The 21,688-nt window shown below is 42.6% G+C and overlaps 1 protein-coding gene across 7 annotated transcripts in view; it reads right to left on the reverse strand.

Annotated features, from left to right (window-relative positions):
- The window catches only part of LOC138736328 (mitogen-activated protein kinase 8), a 107,105-nt gene that overhangs the window by 9,580 nt on the left and 75,837 nt on the right, over positions 1-21,688 (reverse strand). For 6 of the 7 annotated variants that reach the window (XM_069885652.1, XM_069885651.1, XM_069885655.1 and 3 more), the window contains 3 exons: positions 16,888-17,012; positions 7,694-7,757; positions 5,536-5,613 (listed from right to left, as the gene is read on the reverse strand). In XM_069885652.1, coding sequence (XP_069741753.1) covers positions 5,536-5,613; positions 7,694-7,757; positions 16,888-17,012 — 267 coding nt within the window. Of the gene's footprint in view, positions 1-5,530; positions 5,614-7,693; positions 7,758-16,887; positions 17,013-21,688 lie in introns of those variants that run through there. The other variant, XM_069885658.1, reaches the window with a different exon arrangement.

Below are 21,688 nucleotides of genomic sequence, written 5' to 3' on the forward strand. Positions count from 1 at the left end.
CATATTTACAAAATGTGGGCTTGCATGTTTAATAGGCTCTCTGAAGACCTCACTTGTTGGTAACCTCCAATATAGACTTTATTGTATAAACATTTTATTTTCTTGGCATTCTCCAGATTTTCTTTTTCTTCATTTTTTTCTTCTTTTTTTAGGGGTGGGGGAATGGGAGGTGGGTTGGCGGGGTGGGATGATATATCCCACGTATAATTTTTTGAAATAATTTCTGGAATTGAATGTAACGTAATTATTATTGTGGTTTAAAACTTATAAATAAAATATTCACAAAAAAAAGAACATTTACTTCTACAATTTTAAACTTGTCTATTTTTACCTGTTATTTTATTCTTATTTATTTTTAATTTATTATCCTTGATTTTTTTTTGGCCGCCAGCTGCTTGAGGCTGTCAGTTGGTTGAATTCGAACACCAGTTTAACAGTACTTTCATTTCATCCCGTTTATAACAAGGCTCACTTCAATTTTGGAAGAATTAAAGGGTATTAGGATATTTAAATGCGATCCCCTTGCCATGCATGAGTATGAAACTTGACAAGCCCCAGGTCTTCTCCAACAAGGGCGTTCATCTATCCCTGCATTGCATCATATTCAAAAGCAATTTAGCTGCAAGGCCACAAAAAAATTGTGAAGTTAGGGCAATGCAGAATTCAACTCTGAAGCTTAAATGATGTATTCATTCTCTTTGAGCTTTCTACCGTGTATAAAGGCACGGTCCCATCAATTGTCTTTGAAAATGGATGAGGCAAAGATAATGGGGACCCACAGTTCACTGATAATACAAAGATGTCTTTAGTACTTCAGAAATATTCTCATTAAATCAGAGGACACAGCAAAGTGGGGAGCCAAATGCTCAAATATACAATGCTGGAGAAACCCAGCAGGTCAAACAGCATAACTTGTATAGAAAAGTTAAAGAAACTTTATCAATGTTTCAGGCCTGAGCCTTTCATCAAGGTACAGGCAAAATGTAGGCAGGTGCCTAAGTGTGTGTGTGTGTGTGTGTGTGTGGGGGGGGGGGAATAAAAGGACAGGCCCACAGGTGGGTGGAGAAGGGAGGGAGGGCACAACCACAAACAGAGGAAGAGGGAATGCTGTGAATGGAGAGGGAAGGGGGTGGAGAGCTGAGGAAAGGAGAGAGAGGGAAAGAGAACAGGGAGTGGGCAAGCAGAAACCAGATGTTAATACTATTCATTTGGTGAGTGCCCAGACAGAATAATAGGAGTTAGTCCTCCAATTTACGGGTGGCCTTGGTTTGATAGTGCGTGAGGCCGTGGACAGACATTTCAGTAGGGGAGTGCGGCGCAGAATTGAAATGGTTGGTGTTATGCCTTACCAGCAGCAACTGAAAGACTTAATTAAACTTAAGTCTTTAAAACACTGTTGACACTGTGGTTAAGTGAAAATACATACAAATGCTGGAGAAATTCAGCAGGTCAAACAGTACCTTTATGTAGCAACGGTAAAGATACATCACCCATGTTTGGGACTTGAGCCTTGATACTTTGACAAAGGGCTCAAGCCCCAAACATGGGTGATGTATCTTTACCGTTGCTACATAAAGGTACTGTTTGACCTGCTGAGTTTCTCCAGCATTTATGTTTTTCTTAAAGTTTAACTCAAAATTTATTAATAATTGTCTATAATAAAATTAAGAACATAAGCCTTTACGGCAATATAATAACAACAGATATTCATAACGTGCATGTGTAACAAAAATCCAGACCATTACAGTCCAAGCCCAAAATGCCCCAAAATAAAACTCCCAAAACAAAACATCAAGTCAGTCACGTCAAAAGAACAGTCCACAGAATCTGGTCTCCAGGCATTGATTTCTTAGTTTAGTTGCGCACAGGTCTTTTAGTTGGACGTGGAGAGAGATGAATGTTATCACTGCAGACTTACGACCTTCACAGAAACTTTCCTGAGTTTCTAATGTGGCAACAACCACTTTAATTTTCTTCCACAAGTGAAATTTCACAATGTGACCTCCTAATGTAACATGAGGTCCACACCCCCGAAGCCCTTTTTAGGTTTCCCAAGGGTCCTCTGTTACATGAGTCTTCTCTAAAACCCTGTCCTGGGTTGTCAAGCAACTTCTGCCACACAAAGTCCTCCTCTTGAAAGGGGACTGGAGAAGCACACACACTCTGGGAGTCAGAGTGTCACAAACTGCTGTCAGGACAACAGTGCTGGTGCCTGCGGACAAAGCCGCTCAGACTCCTTTAGACAGTTCCTCAAAGCAGTGCTGGCACCCGTGAACGAAGCAACTCAGCCTCCTACCTGCTGAAGCTGCCAGGTGAGCCCCCACACAGACCAACTACCCACAGACCAACTACCGTCCAACTAACCACCGTCCAACTAAATGTTCAAACTTAGCGCACGTGCCTTCAGCTCCCCTGATTGGTGGCGAGGGATTGAAAACAGTGGCCGTGCTCTCCACGAGCCCACTGGCTTCAGTACAGGGCTTTGGCGCTCCTGACAGCCGTCAACTTTCCTAGCACATGGCTCTCACACTCCAAGCAGCTGTTCGCTTTCTCAGCGTGCTGTTTTAACACATCCCACAGCGTGCGCGCGTACCTCTGTCTCCCGCTGCATACTCAGCCCTGTCTATGGTCTGAAAATAAAGCTGTCCAGGATCCATAATATTGTTCACTGGGAGATCCAGGTCATTGATGTCGTAGGGCGAAGGTGCTCAGTGGAGCGATCTCCCAGTCTGTGCCCAGTCTCTGTGATGTAGAGAAGGCCACACCAGGAGCACTGGATGTAGTAGATGGCTCCATGTTGCTTCACTTAGAAGGACAGTTTGGGGCCCACCAAGGAATAAGAAGTACCCTTGAACAGGAGTATTTGTCCAAAAGTGTATTTAAAAAGTGAAATTAACCTATTGCAAGCACTTCCTATAACATACAAACTTTCTACTTATTAACATCCTATTGCAGAAATAGGTTTTTATTTATTTGTTGTGATTTGTTGCCAGCTCATTAATATAGCCAGAGATGTTTAATCCATTATATAGAATGATCTGATTAACTCCAAAACCTTGTGAAGCACAAGTTTGCAGCTTTTGGACCTTAGGATACAGGGGACACTACTAGAAACCATGGTGACCTTCGTAAGAGGCAACAAAGTTAACTTACAATCTCAGAAGTGCAGCCAAGTCCATGGTCCAATTAGCCACTGTCTTGCTGAATGACAGAGCAGGCCTAGTGGTCGAAATGATCTATTCCTGCACCTATTTCTTGCGATCTTATTGTGTTCCTCCTTCTTCAGTTTAATTTTAATCTAATTTAGAAATACAGCATGGTAACAGGACTTTTGGCCCACAAGCCAATTAACCGAAAACCCCCGGCATGTTTTGAAGGATCAGAGGAAACCCATGCAGACATGGGAAGAATGTACAAATTCCTTACAGACAGCACGGGATTCGAACCCAGGTCCTAGTCGCTGGCATTGCAACAATGTGGCGCTAACTGTGCTGCCCAATCACTGTTAAACAATCATTGAGCCCATGATGGGTCTGAGCCCATCAAAGGCTAACATCGGGTAACAAAATCAATGCTACTGATTAATTGCCAGGAAACCACGTTGGAATATTGCTGCCTGCAAAGTTACTTGAACAGCATAAATTTAGAATAGCTTGAAGCCAAACGGACAATGGCTCTTTTGGATATACTTCAAATACTCTAACTGAAACAACAATTTGAGCGAGACTATTCTGGACCCAAAATATGATTTGTTTACATGTGCTTTCCAAACCCTGACAGTACAATTCTAATGTAGAAAATCAATAGAGAATGGATCCATATCCAGTTACCAAAGAGAGCAACTTGGGGACACCAGGTTGGCTCTGTCAAACTGGCAGTGAGTACAGTAAAAATCCAGGTATTTGGCACCTATGGGGATTGGTAGATGCCGGTAAAGTGTATTTTCTGGGTGCTTGAGATTGTATGTTAACAGCGAGGAGTGCCAATTTTAAACTTGTGTATTTTTTACCAATTTATTTTCCACAAGTTTTTTTTTGGAGGTTGTTTGAATTCTGGATAACCGGGGTTTTATTGTACAGAACTTTCTGCGCAAAACAATATTGATTTATTTTTATAGATTACAATACTTGTCTATTTGTCTGTACATGTGCTACAGGCATGTGAGTGAGGTCAAAAAAAGAGGGAAATAGCTGAGCAAAGCTTACAGCGGCGGGTCAAGGAGGTGCAGCACCCCTTGCAGAGAGATTTTTGGAAAATTTATTACTGATCATGGACAAAAACAATTCAATTTCTTTATCTAACCAATCAGAAATACAATATTTCAAATATATTTAAAAAATTGCAGATGCTGGTAGTCTGAAATAAAATAAGAAAATGATGGAAAATCTCCGAATGAACACTTTAGAGCTGTGACCCTTTGTAAGAGGAGTCAGAAGATATTTGGGGTAAAATAAGGAAGTCTGCAGACGTTTGTGATTGTAGTTGATCTCAGCAGGACCCACAGTGTCCATGGGAGGCAGATACATGACGAACGTTTTGGGTCTGAGCCCTTCATCAAAGTATGAGCAAGAAGGTGGCAAGCAACTGAACAAGGTGGGGGGTGGGGGGTGGGGAAGGAGGGACAGAGGGAGGAGCACAGGCCAACAGCCAAGATACCAAAGCTGGATGTGGATAGGAGGGCAGGAGAGAACAGCTGAGAATTGATCGGTGGGGGGTGGGGGGGAATTCACAGAGCTACCCCCCCCCCTCACCAATCAATTCTCAGCTGTTCTCTCCTGCTCTACTGACCATGCCTGTCCATGGCCTTTTGGCTGCTAGCCTGTGCTACGCCTGCGCCCCCCCCTTTTATATTCAGGTGCCTGTCTACTCTTCACTTTGGAAGGAGGTACAGGAGCCTGAAGATGGAGATCCACCAGAACAAAAATACCACCTTCCCTTCCACCATCAAATTTCTGAATGGACAATGAATCACTTTTTCTCTTCTTTTGGACTAATTTTTAATTAAAAAAAAAACTACATAATTCATAGCAATTTTTGAACCTGTAAATACTACTGCAAATCCAGCACTTTTGTGCATTTACCAGGAAACCTTTCCTCCGTTGCTGTGATATCTGCATCCACCAGGTGGCAGCACCATACAACAGTTTCTTGAACGACATTGAACTTGACAACCCACATATTTTGCAGCAGGACCCACTAGCTGAAATCTGACTTTGAAAAGGTGGCTACAACTTGGAGCCAGTTCTCTCCATAACGTCAGGTCTTTGGAACAAAAATCTTTTGTTCGACTTTTCATTCTATTCAGCCTTACCCAAATTTAAAACTAAGTCATGTGTTTACTCCATTTGAAACGAGGTGGCTTTAATTGAAAGCAGCCTCATTTGGTGAAAACCCAACTTCAATTTCAAGACCCATTCCCGATTAATTTCAGAGTGGGCACAGCCAACATGACTCCACACGACTTGCCTAGCAGATTCACCAACGTAGATATTCCCTCGAAACATATTGCACAAAATATTTTTTGCAATAACTAACCTAAAGAAGGAGGCTGTCCTCTTATTACACCGTTCTTCATTCTTTCTTCCCACTCCAAGACTTCCTTGTATATCAACTCTGCAGATAACAATGAATACAATTAGTAGGGTAATCACTAGAATTCAATTAGATCTGCCTTGAGTTAAAATGAATTAGCGTTTTCTGCTCACCTTGAAAAATAACTACCTTAAAGATACCTTTATTGGCAAGTAATAGTCCAGAACATATAATACTACACAAAATTGAATTCTGCCTGCCGCAAGGGAGACAAAGAATTACCATTAGTGTTGCCCGGTGGCCCTTACAGTAAGAGAGAGGTAGTCCATTCTGCAAACACTATTGTATTCGTTATATTTGCAAAAATTTGGTCAGGAAAGCCACTTGGTTTTTAATGCCAGACATTTGCAAATCGCTGCCACTAAGAACATCGATCAAGAGATTTATCAGGCCACTATTGGGGGCACGGTTGGTGAAGCAGTTAGAATATTACAGCGCCAGTGTTTGGGGCTGGGGTTCAAATCCTGCGTTCTCTATAAGGAGTTAGTACATTCTCCTCATGTCTACGTGGGTTTTCCCTGGGAGTCCCGGTTTCCTCCCACTGTTTTGGGGGAGGGGGGGGTATAGGTTAATTGAGTGTAATTGGGCTGCGCAGGCTCGTAGACCAAAGTGGCCCATAACCATTTGCATGTCTAAAAAAAAAACATTAATTTACCACAACATGTAGAATTGCTGATGTTCTGATTATGGAGTCACCTCTTAAAAACTGGTAGCAGAGCAGTTCCAAGGTGATGAGGTAAATATCACCTTCACTCCACTATGCATTGTGGAGAGGATAAAGGGGATTAGAGGCAAGTGGCTGTTTGAGAAGGGAAAGATGTTTGCAGATGGCACAACAGTGTTGGCCTCATCAGCCACACTATGAAGACAAAGTAGAAAATCGTGAAATGTGGTGCGACAGTAACAACCTGAGTCTCAATAGGGACAAGACGAAATGTGATCTGGGACTTCAGGAGGACCAGGAATGACCATCCACCACTACACATTAACAGCTCTGTAGTGGAGTGGCTCGTGTCCCATCATGGACAAAAATCATTTGTCAGGAAGGTGCAATACTGACTGCCCTGCCTGAGCAGAGTGAAGCAGTCAAAGCTGCGGGCCACTATCTTCTACAGGAGCTCTATCGAGTGCGTCCTGGCTGGCTGCATCAGGGTGGTACGGTTGCTGCAGAGAAATGGATTGGAGGTCAATACAAAGGGCCAAAAGAGGGGCAGAGAGGATCACTGGAGTCTCCTTCCCCCATCAATGGGATCTACTGGGAAGGTTGTCGGAAGAGAGGATGCAAAATCATTGAGGATCCCTTCCACCCCACATACAGCATCTTTCAGCTGTTCCCACTGGGAAAGAGATACAGGAGTGTCAGAACCAGCACCGTCAGGCTGAGGAAGAGCTTCTTCCCATGGGCAATGAGAATACTGAACGACCAAAGGAACGGCTCACATTGACCATCTGAGACTCTCATATTCACAATATGTATTTATTTGCATGCATGAATACTTGTCCTGCATACGTATTGTTTGCCTGTATGTGTGTGTGTGTGTGTGTGTGTGTGTGTGTGTGTGTGTGTGTGTGTGTGTGTCCGTGTGTTTCACTCTGCGGACCGGTGAATGCTGTTCCGTCAAGATGATGGTAAGAAGGGGCTTTGGTGGCGAGGATTAAGATGGGGAGGGTTGGCATCGTAGGGATTAATGCTTTTGGGAAAGGGGAGGGATGTTAGGAGAGTCGATTTGAGTACTGATTGGAGGAGGAATTCATTTCCAGAGCTTCAACCCAGAAATGAGTGCAATTGTATTTAAAAAATCCCCAAACTTCATGCATGCAGTTCCAATGCACCAGTACAGTTTATCTGAATTTCTCAGCCATTCTCCAAAGTTTTCTCCTAAAACCTTTTAGTCCATGCCCTAGATTTTCATAATATGCACCTGCTTCATGCACCAATATTATAATCCACATTCTTACGACTGATATAAGAGCATGGATTATAATAATGGTGCATGCTCCAAAAATCTTTTCTAGGATAACTTATTTTTTCTCCCCTGTGCAATAACATCCTGAGCATGCAGAAAGTCTCAAAGCCTGGTTCTCGAGAGCCTCTCATTACCTTTCCATTCATCTATTGTGTGATCCCTCTCATCTAACTGCTTGTCATATATCTTGGGTGGAGGCTGAAAAAAAATAAATTGACATCCTGTTAGACAAATCCTTGATCAATGAGGAAATTTCTACTGTACACAAACCCTCCTAGAACAGGATGTAACACTCTCTCATTTCGCGCTTGAGCAATTCCCAAACTGGAAAAAAAAACATAAATCACAGGTTCAGAAATGTCTCCAACATTTGAGACTAAAAATAGTGGTGATAATTCAACTGAATACAAACACGTTATTCTTATAGTTAAGGAGAATATTAACCCAATTAACTCATGCAGCTCGGCACCCAGGAAATATTGGGTTCACCCAGCATTAATGATAAAGCATATGCCAATGCGTTGGGCACATGATCCAATGTGCCCAATAAACAAGAATCTTGAGAAATTCTGAAGTTGGCATATAGTTGAACTGCTTCGTGGCAGAAATCATCCCTAGGACACACTGCATTTGATTGCTCAGGTGGGGATGGGAAAGATACAAATGGTCATATTTCTAGAATGTAATGGAATAGAGTTTGGGGTAGAAGACAGGATTGTCGCGGTCTAGGCAGAAGAATTGGGTGGAGAAAGAGGAGATAGTGACTTCACTTAAATTTTGCACTTGAAAAGAAAAACAAGAGTGCCAAAAAGGAAGTTACTGGGACTGGGGGGGTTGAGTTAGATAGGATCAGACTTTTCTCCCTGGGGTGTAGGAGGCAGCGGTGGCACCTTACAGAGACATATAAAATCATGAGAGCATTGGCAAGGAAAAGAGTCTTATCATCAGGGTAGGGAAGTCTAAAACCAGAGGACATAGATTTAAGACGAGGAAACGATTTAAAAAGGATCTGTCGGACACTTTTCTCACATAGAGGATGGGAGGTGAGACAGGACCTGCCTCTGCTCTGGTGATACCGAGGAAGCTGAAGGAAATTAATGAGATTATTTAATATTGATAACTTCTCAGGGCCGAGGAGTCTGTATTAGAGAGTACTCAAGGTCTTAGTTCCAGAGATGGTGACTGCATTGATGGTCACACTCCAACGTTCTTTAGACTCCAGATCAGTTCTTATCAACTTATGGATTGGATACAAGTGTTTATTGACAAGTCCATAAATATAACACACAGATGCGATGAAATACTTACTACAGCCACACAGGTATAAAAGATACACCAACATTTCTATAATTACAACAAAGCACAAGACAAATATAAAAAGTATAGCTAAATATTCATAATTGCAATGACTGCAAAAACAAAAGTGCAGTCAGAACTTTCGATGGTCCTTGGATAATTTATGGTTATGATCGCATGGTCAGTGCATTACAGCCTTATAGCTGTTGGGGAAAATAACCATTCTTCAATCTAAAGACTCACGTTTTAAAATTCAGGGAGGTAAATAAGAATATTACAGATCAGCAATGGAGAAATTACAAGAACCAGAGTTTACAGGGCAGAAACAGGACTTCTGCCCAGTTCACCCACATCAATCCAAGTTAACTTGACTAGTTAACATCTCCCTCAAAACCTTTCTGATCCATGTACCTATCCATACATCTCTTAAACAATCCTATTGTACTTGCCTCCATCTGCAGCTCATTCCACATACCTATCACCATCTGTGTGAAAGGTCTTTGTACAGCTGTAGCATGACAATCTCAGTCCTGTTCTCAATGTTTCAACTGATGAAGGAAGGTGTGCCAAGAACTTTCATCACCCTGTCTACCTGTGACACCACTTTTGTGGAGCTAAGTACCTTTACTCTTCAGACACTCTGTTCTACAATGCTCTCCACGGCCTTCCCATTTAACGGACAAGGCCTGCTCTGGTTCAATCTATCAAATTCAGCACCTAACACTTGTCTGAGTAAAATTCCATCAGCCATTCCTTGGCCTGATTTCAGTTTAATGAAATCTTGTTGTAATCTCAGATCACCTTCTTCACTGTCCATTATACCACCACATTTGCCGTTATCCACAAATTTGTCTTCCAAATCATGCAACAGGGGACCCAGCACTGATCCCTGCAGCAGACCATTGATCATAGGCCTCCAAATGCAGTAACAACCTTCCACCACAATCCTGTATCCAATTGACTAGCTCACCCTGGATCCTACACGATCTAGCCTACCTCGTGATGCCTGGTCAAAAGCCTTGCTAAAGTGCACATAGACAACATTTTACTGCCCTGTCCCATTCTCAATCTTCTTGACCAACTCTTCAAAAAAAAACCCAAGTTTGAGAAATATGCGCTGACTATACCAAATCAGTTCTTGCCTTCATCTGGTTTTGGGGAATCAAGACCAGGGATCGAGGAGATAAGATGTTGGCTTTCATAGCAAGAGGAATAAAGTTCTGGAGCAGAGATATTTTACTGCAAATCTACAGGATCTAGATGAAACCAGGTGTTATGTGTCGTTTTGGATTCCTTCCCCAATGAAGGACGTTTCTGGGAATGCAATTAAGGTTCACCAGACTGACTAACAAGTAAAGATTTGCTCAGGTTTAGAGCAAGAGGGACCACTTTGAAATATTCTTGGACTCGTTTCAATGGTGTAGAAATCCAGAAGCAAGGTCACAGAATAAGGATATGATTTTGGCCATTATGGACAGGGAGAAGTAGATTCTTCACCTGAAGATTGCAGAGCTCTCCAACACTGAAGACACTTTAAGCTAAGCCAGGGGTGTCAAACTCAAATTCACGGAGGACCAAAATTAAAAACTTGGACTAAGTCGAGGGCCGAACTAAATATTTATTGAAAATTTTCAACAACATCTGCATGTTTTCTCTTCTTTCAACATATGTAATGTTAAACTTTTTCTTATTAAAATAAATGTTTAATAATAGTTTTGGATAAACTCTTTCCAGAAGCATTAACAAATGAGAAATAAAATATTCAATAAATAATATTTCTCTAGAGGATTTGTCAAAAGTTGCTAGTGTGCTGTCGAATAGTAAAATCTGAGGGCTATTGAGAATGTGGGAGAATAACATGATTCCTGAAACAATCAAATGGGTGACTGATTGTGGGCATGAACTCTAGCAGGATTATTTGCCATGCCCTTTTTCCATTGGTACAGATATCCTTTGATTTCTTTTCAAGTTTTATGCCTAATGAGCTTGTATCCAGATGCAGGACCATTTTTAACCAGGAATATATTTATCACTGTGACATGAAACTATTGGAAGATCGTTTTATCCTGAGATTAAAGTTCATAATACTTACTCAGGCCTGTGTGCGGGAGGGCAGGGTTTGCGGGCGATCGGGTTGGACAATGACAGTGCGGGGGCATCGGCTCTTGCTGCGGGGCGGCATCTCAGCGGATCAGCGGCCCCGTCACCGTGAGTCGCGGGTCGGCCTGCGGCAGGGAGGAACGTTCCTGGCGAGGTCAGGCCCCCCCTGAGTTTCTCCCGGACCCCCTTTGACCTGCTGAGTTTCTCCCGGACACCCTCCCCTTGACCTTCTGAGTTTCTCCTGGACCCCTCCCCCTTGACCTGCTGAGTTTCTCTCGGACCCCCCTTTGACCTGCTGAGTTTCTCCCGGATCCCCCTTTGACCTGCTGAGTTTTTCCCGGATCCCCCTTTGACCTGCTGAGTTTTTCCCGGACCCCCTTTGACCTTCTGAGTTTTTCCCGGACCCCCTTTGACCTGCTGAGTTTCTCCCTTCTGGTGTTTTTACGAGAACCACAGACTTTCGCTCATACATTGATGAGGGGGATCAAGGGCCAAACATTGTCAGGTACCTCTCTGCTGGATAAAGGATACGGTTTAACCCGCTGAGTTTCTCCAGTGTTGGGTTTTCACGAGGTAGAGTCAAAGGGCCGAAGGGCCTGTTTCTGATCTGTAATGTTCTACAGACCCTGCTCTTCTTTCCGTGCCGGTGTCCCAGGACCTTTCCAGGGCAGTCTCCGCGCTCAGGACCGCGCTGGGATCCCGGTCAGCGGTGGAGGAGCAGGTGAGCGCGGCTAATCCCGATCCAGCCCACGCCACTCCTGAGATTGGCGGGGGGGTTCCACCCTACCTGCCTGACCAGCCTCACTCTCCACGTGTACTCCGGGGGCCTGCTGCTGGTCCAGTGGGAAGGCGCAGGGCGGCCGGTGCCCCCATGGCCCGGCGGGGAGCCCCAATCTTCCCTCCGGCGTCTCGACTCCATCTGTAGCTCCAAGAAACGCTGTGCCACTGGGGTTCTGGGCGCTGGGAACCGGCCTTGGCTTCCCCTGACACCGGCCAGGCCGCGCTGCGGTGGAGGGGGGTGGGCGGGGGGGACACGACAGCATGCTTATAAAACCACCCACCACTACTTTTCAAGGACCAGGATTTTTCTCTCTCTCTCTCTACCCTGGGACACAGCGGTTACTGTGCATGCGCTATACTGGCGCGGCGGCCAGCGGGCCACCTCTAATACATTTTTGATATGATCTTGCGGGCCAAATATAATTATATCGCGGGCCAAATTTGGCCCGCGGGCCAGAGTTTGACATGTGTGAGATAAGCCATTAATATAAGAAACAAGAGCAGGAGTCGCCCACCTGGGCCTGTCGAGCCTGCTCTGCCATTCGACAAGATCAGAGCTGCTGTGGACTCAGCTCCACTGAGTCACCTATTCCCCCATTGCCCTCAGTTCCCCTGCAATGGAAAAATCTATGCCTCAATATAATTTAATGAGGCAACCCCTACTGCCCCTTGGGAAGAGAGATTCACGACTGTCTGGGAAAAGTTGTTCCTCATCTCCGACCTAAATCTATCCCTTGAGGCTATGCTCCCTAGTTCTAGAAACAACCCTCCTGCTTCCTTTTTCTCTTTTCCTTTCTTCATAATTTTAAATGTTTCTCTAAGAACCCCTTACATTCTTCCAAATTTCACTGAGTATAGTGCCAGGCCACTTAACCCCTCATCGAAGGCTAATCCTCTCAACTCTGGAATCAAATAGGTGAACCTCCTTAAATACATTCAAGGATGAGCTAGATTTATCTTCCCTCTCCGCCTTCCATAGGGACTGCTCCCTCTGTGATTCCCTTGTGCACTCATCCCTCCCCACCGCCCCAGCACCTTTCCCTATGGCTGCAGAAAGTGCCACACTTTTGCCCACACCTCCTCCCTCACCACAATTCGGTGCCCCAAAGGGCCTTCCAAGTAAAGCAACACTTCACTTATGTTCCCTATATGGCCTTCTCTACATTGGAGAGATTGGGCACAGACTGGGAGATCGTTTTGCTGAACACCTTCACTCTGTCCGCACCTGTGATATGGATCTCAGTGGCAAACCATTCCAATTCTGTGTCCCACTCCCATACTCGCATCTGTCCATGGCGTCATGTACTATCCTACCAAGAGCACCCGTAAATTGGAGAAACAATACTTGATTTACCGTCTGTGTACTCGCCAACAGGATGGCATTATTATCAACTTCAGTTTCTGCTAACCTACTCTCCATTCTCCCTCCCTCCCCTTTTTCATCATCTTCTTTCCCTTAGCTCTCCAACCCCTTCCCTCTCCATTCACACAGCCACCCACCCACCCCTTGCTTGCTGCTGTGCCCTCCCTCCTCTCTCCACCCATTACCTCCTGCCTGTGGGACCACATTCCTCCCCCTACCATTTTGTCCAGATACCTGCCGACACTTTTCCACATCTTGATGAAGGGCTCAAGCCCGAAACATTGGTTATGTATCTTTATCTTGCTATGTAAAGTACACCTGCTGAGTTTCTTTAACATTGTATTTTTACTTAAAGCACAGTGTCTGCAGACTTTAGATTTAGTACTACTGGATAGAGGGGATGTTGGAGAAAGCAGGAACAAGGTGTCTAATTTGGATATGTGACAGTGAATCATGAAGCAGGTTTGCAGGACTGAATGGTCTCCCTTGGTTTTTGTGTCACTGCTTTCAATATAACACGGGTTGATGATGGGCTTGGTACTGGTACCAATTCCGATTGGTTTTGGCCATGCGAGTTTCCACAGTCTCCAAGGCTAAGTACACCTAGCTTCTAGCTACTGAATCCATAGATCAGGCAACTCAAGTCTGCAATTTATGTCACGGAACAGTGGAGCATAGGTCCAATGCATCAGGTTTCTGTCAGAAATAACTTAACAACGATATTTTATGCACTGAATTAAACATGGTTCTATTTCTTATTTCAGAAGCAAGGGTCTACTCTGCACTTCATTCACTTTCATTGTCTTCAGATTCAAATGCTCAACACATTCGTCCTTCTAAGTTAATTTACTGTCCAAGAAATATGATGAGCTGTAGTTTTTATCTGGCACTGTGAGACGGAAGAAAAATAATCAATTTTACGAAGAGTGAAAAACGATTATATTTGAGGCAAGTCAAGTCACTCCAAAAATACAGCCAGTCGCTTTCAGCTCCAAGTCACCCTTCAGCTCAAGGCCCATTTTCTGTGTCAGATTCTCCAAATGATGTCACGCTGCAGCCTTCTCATTAACAATTCAAGTAAGATCTTACCGGCAATGGCAATTTATGTAATCTGGATTGAAAAACTAATCTCATGAGACAAGGTTAGCAGAAATGGGACTTTTCTCTTTGGAGTGACGGACAAAATGAGATTTAATAGAGGTTGACAAGATTATGAGAGGCAGAGCTAAGGTGGACAGCCAGCACCTTTTACCCCAGGGCAGGAATAGCAAACACCAGGGGACACCTGTACAAAGTGAAAGCTTGGGGGAGACAAAAGGGGTACATTTTTTTTTAAATACAAAGAGGATTGTGGGTGCCTTGAATGCCAGGGAACATGAGGGGCATTTAAGAGACTCTTAGACAGGCACGAGGTAGGAAGAATTTATCTTTTTTTATTGGTAGGAATATATAGGTTGGCACAACATCGAGGACCATGGAGCCTGTTCCATGTTCTCTTAAAATAATTTCCTTTGCACATGGATCTCCTACTGTTCCCTCAAGACTTAAGATTTGTCATGTACACAAACACTCAAACTTTGTTTTCCTTCCCTTGCCTTGTGAGGACACAAGGAGGCACCTCTATTCAAGACAGAAAATGAAAATCAAAACAGAATCACAAGAGTCTCCCACTCTGGTCATCTGCTGCTCTCCTCGGATTCCACAACCCTTCCAGACCGGGCTGCCAAGCATGGGCGTTGCCACCTTCAGCGTGGATCTCCCTGGGTTCTGGATATTTTTTTTAAAAAAGCATTGTCGACCTTATTGCACAGGCTGCTTTGAACCTGCATGGGGCCGTCGGGTGGGACAGCCAAGCAGTAGGACCCAGTGGAGGAGCTGCTAAAAGAGCAGATCTCTGCTCCCTCTTGCTCCTCCCGGATCAGCATCAGTAGCTATCACAGTGCCGCCATCATCTCAGGGTTGTATATGATGTCACGTACGCACTCTGACAATATATTTGAACTTTGAACCACAGCCCCTCTTTAAACCCTCAACCCTTGGATAATGATCCTCAGGCTCAACCTCTGACCAAAATCACCTCCTTCCTCTCTCATTCCGCTCACAACTCCTATCTTATCCAACATTCACTGACCCAATCATACCAATCCACCATCCCTCTGATCCCAGGTCATTTATTTTTTAATGAGATCCCTCAAAAGCCAAACACTTTAACCCCAATCATCTTGCGCTTCTGTCACTGACCCTCATCCCAAGACTCAATTTTCTTCCTGGACCTACCTGCTAATTTCCTTCTCATGGGAAGGACAGTGTGCAAAAGGTAATTCAGACATGCTACCAACTTTTCAAGCAGTCAATGGCATGTTGGACCATGTCATATGAACATTCTGTCAGCACGGCAGAATTTCTATACCACTGTTTCATTGACCAATAGCAGTTCTCGTATCACACGACTACTAACATTGAAGATGTGTACCATGCAACATGAAGGTTATCCCACCACTTAAAAAAAAAAAATTGGATTTTGTGCTGAAATATTTTGCGACTCAAATAGTCCCCAACTTCAGTTACCTTTCGGTAAATAAACCAAGCAATTAATGTTCCTCAAATAATCTGGCTTACTCCAGTGGCCTTGTCAAATGCCTTGTAGACCTCATCAACCATCTTTATCATCTCCTTAAAGAAAACTCAACCGAATTGGTGAGATATACAAGAACAACCTAGTTCTATTGTTCAGCTCTTGATAAAACACCTCCTTCAACAAACATGATCAGGAATTGGCCAGAATCCTCTGGTCTCTCGGGCCTATCGCTTGCATCTTCTCTGCTCTTCTTCATGGCTTTTCCACCAGACAACTGAAAATCACAAATCTATTGCCCACCAAGGTGACAGCAATTATTAGATGGGCAACGCAATTGAATCCAGAGTGAATGTCGTATTTAAATAGAGATCGAAATTGCCTCGCCCTGTGAACTGTAGAGAGAAAAATAAGATTCCTACAGTGACTGTAACCCATATGCCTTCAAAAGAGTGATTCCGAACACAAAAATATTGGCAGTACATCACAATGGCAAAACCAACCGTCTTGGAAGTAACATGGTCATATTGCTTTGCAAAAAGGAAATCACATAAAGCCAATCTGTATGGCAACATAAAACACACATACAACAGTTCACTGCAACTAAATAAACTTGTTCAGATTTCAGAAACTTGTGAACTGAAATTATAAACAAGGTCTGGAGGCTTTACTTTTGCATAGATATTCTCAGGGATTGTTAAAAACCCATTGTCAAAACAATAAGGAAAGTAAAAAATCATGTCAATCTTACAGTGTGCAAGTATTTGAAAAACGAAAGCTAAAAGGAATGGGACAGGGAATGGGGCTGTGCAGAAAATAAACCCACTAACTCTAATTTTTGGAATTCTCCTACCTACTTGTGAATGCTCAAATATAGAGCATATTAGAGACTAAGATTGGTTTATTTAGTGTTCAAAAACCTAAATAAGGAAAACTGGGTAGGGAACAAACAAGCAAAAAAAACAGATCAGCATATGTAAACCGGTTCGAGGCTCTGTACGGCCTACTTCTGATCTTAAGCCATGTCCCTCGGGCCTGCATCCTTTCTGTTCTAGTATAAGATGATAAATTTTCAGCAGAAATGCATCTTTGATTTTTCAATTTTGCTCACTTTGTTAACATTTCTGAGATGAGTTTTACATTGTTTACTTCACACTTGAACGGTGAATTTCCAATGATCAATATCTATTCAAGTGTAAAAGCACAATACTTACAGCTTCGACTTCCGCAGGATCATACCAAACATTAATGTAAGGGTGCTGCAGAGCATCGTCTACAGAAATCCTCTTTGATGCATCTATTACAAGCATTTTACACAACAGGTCTCTGGCTTGACTTGCTGTAACAAAGAACAAAAGTCTCTAGTTAAGCATTGCTTTTTGTCAAACTAAGCAACTATAAACATACGAGTCTTTACAATAAGCACACAAGTGACTTCAAAACTGATTTTCTTTAAACGAGTCAATAAGACGCAAAAGGATGGTAGGAAAATCCCAAATACCATCAATGGGTGACGGAGGTATGTGACAGAGGATATAGAAATACTTTTGGGAGATAAATTGGGAAAGGTTAGAGTAGGTTACACACAAATACTTTAAAACAAATCTTATTTAAAAATACTGGAGACTTCATGTCCATCGTGACTTTACAGAGACTTTGAAGAATGCCTAGGTGTTAATTGGACTGATGTGGTGGAATAAATGGACTATGGTCTTTTAAAGCAACAGAGGAGACAGTGGTTTCTCACATCTTTTTGCAGGAGCTTTGAAGAGGGCTCAGAGAAGTGACTGATGGGTTCTTGTTTACCCAAAAGCAACAAATGAAAGAGCAGGCTGGTGCCCTATTGTCCACAGAAGACTTGTGTTGTAAGAGGGTCATGTGGTTTTACAAGTAGAGAGAGTATAAGATGGCCTAGTCAGCCCTTGTGGTTCATGCAAGAGGAGAGGACTGGCTGTCTAATGTTTCACTTGGAATAGGTGAAACAGAAAGGAACTCTGTGGTGGCCTGGAGGAAAGAAGTTATCATCTGGAGAACCCTGATGGGGCAGGTTTTGTCAGCAAGACACTGAGGTGAGTGAGGGAGGTACCTCAGTTGTGGATGTACTGGAACAACACATCTCTCACTGAAAACCAACAGGAACCTTCCTGAGCGGTAAACATTTACCTTTCGAGCACTAAAGCTTGGTGAACTTTATACATGTTAATTCTGTGCACAGTATAAGAATTGCCTGCAACCAGAGAACTTGGAGGAATGAGAAGTGAGATTGGACTGTGAACCAAAGAACTTTTCTGAACTTATATACACATTACACACACTTGCGTTTAAAATTAGAGGGGGGGGGGGGGTGAGGGTTAAGTTAGGTTAAGAAAGTTGATAATAGATAAGTTAAAGTTTGTTTCAATTTTCATGTTTAAAGATAATTAAAAGCAACTTTTATTTAAATAACCATTGGTCTTGGTGAATATCTATTGCTGTTGGGTTTTGGGGTCCTTTGGCCTCGTAACATTTTAATGGGGGCTTGTCTTTTCGGATTGAGACTGAGTTTTTGTGATTTATTAGTTAATTGGAAATTAATTACATTTCACTCAACATTGTGCATTAAATTTAAATTTCTTAAATTCTTTAAATTTAGAACCAATGTTCCAGGGTTCCATTGTTTCAGGCACAATAGAGCAGGAGGGAGGAAAGAGGGAGAAATACCATTGCTCATCAGGGAAAATATCACAGGTGTCCTCAGACAGTACAGTCCAGCGGGCTTGCCTACTGGGGCTATATGGGTGGAGCTGAGGAATGGGAAAGGATATCCACATTAATGGGGTTGTATTATAGACCGCCTAACAGTCAATGAGAATTGGAGAAGCAAATCAGTAGAGAGGAAGCAGACAGAGGTGATTTTAACATTCCACATACTGACTGGGACTCCCTTATTGTAAAAGGGCTGGAAAGCTTGGAGTTCATCAAATAGGTTCAGGAAAGTTTTCTACATCAATGTATTGAGGAAGCAATTAGAGAGAGTGCAATACTGGATCTCCTATTAGGAAATGAGACAGGATAGGTGACAGATGTGTAGGGGAAAGCTTGGGTTCCAGTGATCATAATGCCATTAGTTTCAAATTAATTATGTACAAGGATAGGTCTGGTCCTCAGGTAGAAATTCTAAATTGGAAAAAGGCCAATTTTGAGGAAACGAGAAAAGATCTTGAATGCATGGATTGGGCTAGGTTATTTTCTGGCAAGTATATGCTTGTAAAATGAAATACCTTCAAAGGTGAAATTTTGGAAGTACAAGGCTTATATCTTCCTATAAGGATTAAAGGCAAACAGGCATAAGAAACCTTGGTTTTCAAGGGATATTGGGGATTTGGTTTAGAAAAGAGATGTGTACACAGATATCGGCAACAAGGAACAAATGAGGTACTTGAAGATATAAAACATGCAGGAAAAAAGCAATATAGAAATCAGTGGAGCTTAAAGAAGACACAAGTTTGTTTTGGCAGACAACATGAAGGAAAATCCCAAGGGCTTCTTCAGGTAAATTAAAAGCAAAAGGATAGCAATGGACAAAATTGGTCTTCTTGAAGATCAGAGTGGTCAATTATGTATAGAGTCAATAGAGATGTTTTTTTTTGCATTCAGAGTTCATGGAAGTGAGATAAACAAGCAGTGTGATCATACGGATTAAAGATGAGAAGATGCCTTGTGTCTTAAAGTAAATAAGCGTCAATAAATCCCCAAAGCCTGACAGGGCACTCCCTCAGACCTTGAAGGAAGCTAGTGTAGAAATTGCAAGGACACTGGCAGATGTATTTAAAATGTCCTTTTAAAGGACACCAGGAGAGGTGCCTGAGGATTGGAGAAAAGATCATGTTGGCTCCAAAAATAATCCAGGAAAATTACAGGCCAGTGAGCCTGACATCAGTAGTATGCAAACTATTGAAAGGTTCTAAAGTGGATATAAAAGTATTTGGATAGCCAGGGACTAATTAGGGACAGTCAACATGGCTTTGTGCATTTAAACAATCATTGAGTTCTTTGAGGAGGTTATCAGGAAAGTGGATGAAGGAAAGGCTGTGGATGTTGTCTCCATGGACTTCAGTAAGGCCTCTGACAAAGTCCCACATGGAACGTTATCAGGAAGGTTTAGTCACTCTGTCTTTGTGGTGAAGTAATAAACTGGATTCAACATTAACTTAGAAGGAGAAGATAGAAAGTAGCAGTGGATGATTGCCTCTCTGACTGTCAGCCTGTGACTAGTTGTGTGCTGGATCCACTGTTTTTTGTTATTATATCACTGATCAAGATAATAATGTGGTAAATTGTATCAGCAAGTTTGTAGATGACACAAAGATTAGAGGTGTAGTGAACAGCGAGTAAGGCTTTCAAAGTTTCCAGAAGGATTTGGACCAGCTGGAAAAATGGGCCGTAAAATGGCAGGTGGAATTTAATACAGGCAAGATGAGGTGTTGGATTTTGGAAGGACAAACCAAGGTAGCTCAAACACGGTAAACAGTAGGGCACTGAGTGCAGTAGAACAGAGGGATCTGGGAATACAGACACACAATTTCCTGAAAATGGTGTCACAGGTAGATAACACATTGTCCTTCATAAATCAAAGCATTGAGTATAGGAGTTGGGATGTTATGGTAAAGTTGTATAAAACAATGGTGAAGCCAATTTTGGAGCATTATGAGCAGTTTTAGCCACCTAACTACAGGAATGACATCAATAAGATTGAAAGAGTGCAGAGATTTGATGGAGGTAGACATAATTATGATGGGCATTGAAATAAATGCAAGTAGGCTTTATACACTAATGTTAGGTGAGATACACACCAGATGACATGGATTAAGGCTGAAAGGGGAAAAGTTTAGGGGAATAATTACGGGGAATTTCTTTACATACAGCAGTGGGAGTATGGAACGAGCTACCAGCTGAAGTGGTGAAGGTGGGCTCAATTTTAACCATTTAAGTAAAACTTGGACAGCTACATGGATGGTTGGGGTATGGAATGGGTGCACATCAGTGGGACCAGGCAGAGTTTTAGTTTGGCATAAACTAGAAGGACTGAGCTGTAATGTTCTGTGGTTCTAGGGGTGAAATCTATTGTGAACAGCACCGGCTCCTTTGATGCTTACTTGCTAGAGTAAATAGAGTGCAATCTTTCAATGCAGGCTAGATTGTGAAATGAATTCTGGGTTTAAATGCATGATGTTTGAAGAGCTGACTGTTCCCACTGAGCCAAGGCTGATATCAATTAAGCTGGTACGAATTTCAGTCAACACACCAAGTTAGAACAGGTTTGATCATCGGCTGTGTGGATAATGGAAGCGGAACAGAAAGAATGAACTAGTAGATCAATTTTTTGACAGGACCGCGTGGCTATAATGAACTGAGTACCCACTCTGCTGGAAGCTATTGTATTGATTCAGGACCACCTATCATCTCTGCAAGTTGTTTATGACCAAAATGCTCTTATTTAAGATAGAAGCTGCCCCATTCTACATTTTTTAAAGCAAAACTTGGGAGTTTTATTGAATTTTAAAACCCAATGCTGGAGAAACTCAGCAGAATGTCCATTATATAGCAACGATAAAGATACATAACCAACGTTTTGGGCTTGAGCCCTTCATCAAGGTCTGTAATAGTTTAGCCCTGTCAAGGTACAAGAAGTACAACCAAGCCACAAAGTACAACACACATAGTATTAGAGTCACGCCAGCGGGAATGAGCAGTAGTTAGGGTTGGGTAGACAAGGTCACCTCCCTCATTCAAAGTACAAGGTTACAGAGGACAATATTTAAGGCATTTTTGCTGTACATGATACCATTGCTTTGAGGGTATTGTTACAAGCTGAGGTGTTACAGTCAATGTTTGCTCATTTCTAAAGGCAGGAAAATGGTCATCATTGATTGGCTTTATATATATGTACATGACAAAGTTAAAAGATATGGATTCATGGGAGACATGATACAGTAGTTCAAAGGGTCCTTTAAGACAGTGCAGAACTGTTAGCTT

This window comes from Narcine bancroftii, chromosome 6 (genome assembly GCF_036971445.1).
Source record: "Narcine bancroftii isolate sNarBan1 chromosome 6, sNarBan1.hap1, whole genome shotgun sequence".
NCBI lineage: Eukaryota > Metazoa > Chordata > Chondrichthyes > Torpediniformes > Narcinidae > Narcine > Narcine bancroftii.